At 38.1% G+C, this 5000-nt stretch overlaps 1 protein-coding gene across 2 annotated transcripts in view; it reads left to right on the forward strand.

Annotated features, from left to right (window-relative positions):
• LOC106870444 (zinc finger protein 277) overlaps positions 1-5000 on the forward strand; it is a 33231-nt gene that overhangs the window by 7004 nt on the left and 21227 nt on the right. For both annotated transcript variants that reach the window (XM_014916536.2, XM_014916537.2), the window contains exons 5-6: positions 1056-1147; positions 2985-3049. In XM_014916536.2, coding sequence (XP_014772022.1) covers positions 1056-1147; positions 2985-3049 — 157 coding nt within the window. The remainder of the gene's footprint in view (positions 1-1055; positions 1148-2984; positions 3050-5000) is intronic.

Genomic DNA, 5000 nt, shown 5'->3' on the forward strand with positions numbered 1-5000 from the left:
CCCCCCCCCCCATTTTTTACTGCAGTCCATTAAAGGTTATTTACTACTGAACCAGATTGAACTTTGGCTATTGGATATAAACATCTTCATTTGTTCAGCCAGCACTGATGTATCAAATGTCAAGTAACTTGATGTCATATACATAATACACACATACACTCATATATAATATATATATATATACACACATACAAATAATCAGAAAATCGAGAAAACCTCAGATTAACAAACACTTTGATTGGACCACATTTATAGCTTATTTTTTAATACAAAGCATGACATAATAAATAGGTGATGTAATATGTTACAAGATATGTTACGTCACCTATTTGTTATGCATGTATAAGCTATAATGTGCTCCAATCGATGCATGAGGTTTCCTCCATTTTATGATTATTTGTATTTGTTTCCTGATGAACTCTTGTTCATCCTTTCACATTGCTCCTATCCACTCATCTGATAAAAAGGAGTCATTCTGCGACAGACCGGTGTCCCATCCAGGGAGGAATATGTGTACACCATAGAAACCTGGAAACTTGCCTTATGCTCTTGATGTAGTGATGTAAGACTATCTGTAACACTCTGTAAAGTGGTTGACATTAAGAAGGGCATCCAGCCATAGAAACCCTACCAAAACAGACAACGTGGTGCAGCTGCTGGCCTTGCCGGCTTGTGTCAAACTCTGACCCACACCAGCAGGGAAAATGGACGTTAAACGATGATGGCTATTCTAGTTTATTGATAGAGAAGAATAAAAGTGACTGTCAGTTCATTTACATAGTTGGTGTCAAGACAAGGACACACACACACCCACATAATACACAACAGGCTTCTCTTAGTTTCCATTTATCAAATCTACTGGGTTGTTCCAGAGTTATAATAGAAAACACTTGCCAAGGTTCCTCACAGTGAAACCGATCCTAAAACCTTGTGATTGGGAAGCAAAGTACTTGACCACACAGCCACACCTGTGTCTATTTATTTATTTATGTTATATTTTATATTTGTTTGTTATATTTTATATTTATTTATGGTATATTTATGTTGTATTTTAGGAAACTGCTTTAGAAGTGCAACAGAAAGAAAGAGCAGATCAAACTTTCTCCAGAGATTGTCTCTTCTGTAGAGAACATTTCTTAGGCAATAGGTAAGACCACTACATCACGTTGTGTATATTAGCAGAATGATTAAAAGCTGTCGATAATGCTCAGAAGACTCTACAGAAGTAATTGATAGCTTCTATTACCTAGGTAACCTAATCAGCAGTTGGGGAGAGTGTATTGAAAGTATGGTGGTGGTGGTCAGGATTAGAATAGGATGGGAAAAGTTCAGGAGAGAATTGTTGCCTTTAAGGACAAGGGTATTCTCTCTCTCTCTCTCTCTCTCTCTCTCTCTCTCTCTCTCTCTCTCTCTCTCTCTCTCTCTCTCTCTCTCTCTCTCAGTGAAGGGTAGATTATATGATGGATGTGTACAAGCTGCTCTCGACTGCGGAGGATGTGCAAAAGTTGGAAAGGAAGAAAAAAAGAAGGCCTGGTTCACTGGATGTGTAATGTTATGATGAAGCATTGAGGAATAGAATGAGCTGAGAGAAAAACTGGGTTTAACCCATTTGTTACCATATTTCTGTAGAGATGTTCTACGTTTCTTTCAATTAATTCTAAGTATAACAAAGAATTTAGTAAAATAACTTAAGTTATCATAAAGCTAGTGTTGGGAACATAAATTGTGACTAAGGTTTGGTGGAAGATTTTAATTCAGAACTTTTGAAAACAAGACATTTGTACTCAGAGCCAGAGATGGTTCCAACTGGGTTGGTATCAAAAGGTTTAAGAGGGATCGGTTGTATGGATGATGACAAGTGAGTGTAAAAGGATCCAATGGAAGAGGATGGACCAAAGAAGACATAAGCAGAAGTGAAGGCTGACCTTAGAAAACTGAACCAAACAAAGGAGATGATTAAGGAACACAAGTAGTAGGATGGTATTCTGGAAATGACACCAATTTGCCTGGAACTGCCTCTGGTTTTATGATGCAAACTTGCTGTTTTTAAAATTTCCTATTAATTTATGTTCAAAACACCAGCTTAGTAATTCATTCCACTTTAGGCACAAGGCCAGCAATTTCAGGAGAGGGGATGAATCGATTACATCAACCCTAGTACGCAACTGGTACTTCTTTTATTGACCCCCCAAAAAGATGAAAGACAAAGTCAACCTTGGTGAAATTTGAACTCAGAACTTAAAGACAGATGATAATGCTGCTAAACATTTTGCTCTGCTTGTTAAGCATTCTGCCAGCTTCCCAACTTTAAACACCATCTTAACCCATTAACTGCCAAATTTTTTTATTCATATTTTTTGGCTTTGCCAGGTGTCTTAGGAGTTAAAATAATATATAATATTTAAATTTTCTTCATATGTGAATTATTCAGAAATATCGCTAAGCATTTCACCCAGCACGCTAACAATTCAGCCAGCTTGCCACCCTCATCATAAATATATATTGGTATGTGTATGCCTCTGTGTCTATATTTGTCCCCAACCATCACTTGACAACCAGTGTTGGTGTGTTTACATCCCTGTAACTTAGTGGTTCAGCAAAAGACACCAATAGAATAAATACCAGGCTTTTAAGCAAAATAAGTACTGGGATGGATTTGCTTGACTAAGATTCTTCGAGGCCCCAGCATGGCCACAATTTAATGATTGAAATTAGTAAAAGATGGAAGATTAGCTTAATGATCAATATTAATGAAGTCTGATCTTAATTAGTACAGACAACAGACTGGGTATGTTATTAGACACCCAATAGTGAGCCAAATTACTTCCGGGTATTTAATGGGTAGATGTTCTTTTAAATGTGTCAGTGCTGTGAAGAGTTCCTCTCTCTCTTTCTCTCCCCTCACTCCCTCTCTCTCCTCTTTCCTTTTCTTTCTCTATCTTAACCTCTTTTTTTCTCTTTTTTATTGTCTCTTCTCTCTTCAGATCTGAACTATTCAACCATATGGCATTTGATCACGGTTTCAATGTTGGTCAACCAGACAATCTTGGTGAGGCTGTTTCTTCTTTTATCTTAGTCCTTCATTGCTCTTTATAACCCATTCACAGATATTTTCTATCATATCTCTATCTTTTAGTGTGTGTGTGTGTTAGCTGTTAGAAAAGGCTTCCAGCCATAGAAACCATGCCAAAACAGACATGGGCTGTGGTCAGCTCCTGTCAAACCATTCAACTCATGCCAACATGGAAAATGGACGTTAGATGATAATGATGACGATATATACATACAGCTACACAATCCTTTATCTGGAACCCTTGGGGACAGTTGTTTCGAATTTCAGAACAAAAGCCAGCTGCCCCAGTTTTATAAACTAGACATCAAAACTCCCGTGTGAACGTCACCTTACTGACAGATGTGCTGGTGGCATGGGAAAAGCAACATTCGAGCGTGGTCGTTGCCAATGCCGCCGGATTGGCTCCTGTGCAGGTTGCACATAAAAAACACCTTTTGAGTGTGGTTGTTGCCAGTACCACCTGACTGGCCCTCGTGCTGGTGGCATGTAAAAGCACCCACTACACTCTTGGAGTGGTTGGCATTAGGAAGGGCATCCAGCTATAGAAACTTTGACAGATCAGATTGGAGTCTGGTGCAGCCTCCTGGCTCACCAATCCTCAGCCTAACCATCCAACCCATGGAAAGCAGACGTTAAGTGACAATAATGATGATGATTCTAAGCATTCACAACTGCGTAGATGGCATCCTTAACGGTGAACTCTTTCAGGTAGTTTTGCATTCTTACTCCTTTGTTAACTGCATCAAGCACACAGCTTGTAAAATTCCTTGATCACAAGACTGTAAAATTGATGCCACATCGGGGGAGAAAATAGGAGCAGTTGTCCAGGAATGATAGAATTTTAGTCTTCTTCTAGTCCAGCTTTCCTACAATGAGTTCATGCCATTGGTACAAAGTAATTATTGAACCAGTCAGAAAATAATTTTCAGGTTACCCATGCTTTCTTGTTTGTGTAATAATGCACAGGTAAATTAACTATGCTTTTCAGACATCTCGGATGTTGGCTTTTTCCAATGTCTGCCGACTTCACCTTGTGTGTGCCTGCAGCATTAACACACCCAAGAATAGTTAACCTTTCCTTAACAACCTTAAAACCTGTCAGTGCTGTCTCATCTGCTGTTGTTAAGGTTTTTCTTGGGACATAGCGCCTGTACAAAGCTGTTTCATCAGCATTATAAATCTGTTCAGGAGAAAGGTTTTCATTAGATACGATCTTGGCAAATTCATCTTTGTAATTTTCCGCAGCTTCATAATCAGCAGAAACTTTTTCACCACAGATTTTCAGATATTTTACACAATGACACTTCTTAAATTTTGCAGTCAACCTTCTGAATATTCATATTCTCCTTCAATGTTCAGTTTTTTATGATATATTCTAGCTTGTTTCAATAAAACATTCAATGACATATCTTCCCTTCTTCGTTATTGAATCCATTCGATCACTGCACGGTCAAAAATCTTCGTTTTTTTGCTCCATGTAATGTTTTCTATTTTTCATTAGTTTGTGACCATCACTCTCTTTCTGTTTCTGTAAATCATACACAGTGTTAGTTCCAACACCATATTCTTCAGTGAGCCGCTGCACAGACACACCACGATCAAGTTTCTATAGTAACTCCACTTTCTCCATTATTGATAATGATGTTTCCTTTTCTTTTTCTCACTGTTATCCATTGGGGTCTCTGCAGTTCTTTTTGACATTTCCAGGGTAAATTCTATACTAAGTCCACAAGAAACAACACGAAGACAGCAAACAGCAAATGGACACCTTCTCTCTACAAGTGCTGAGCCACATCTGACTTGTTATGATGTGCTTCACCTTCCGCAAATAAACTCAGTTTTTGGTGCTTTTCAGATTTTAGATTTCCAGATAAAGGATTGTGTACCTGTGTGTATATATATATATACATATATATATATATATATA

The sequence above is a fragment of the Octopus bimaculoides genome, chromosome 6 (genome assembly GCF_001194135.2).
Source record: "Octopus bimaculoides isolate UCB-OBI-ISO-001 chromosome 6, ASM119413v2, whole genome shotgun sequence".
Classification (NCBI taxonomy): domain Eukaryota; kingdom Metazoa; phylum Mollusca; class Cephalopoda; order Octopoda; family Octopodidae; genus Octopus; species Octopus bimaculoides.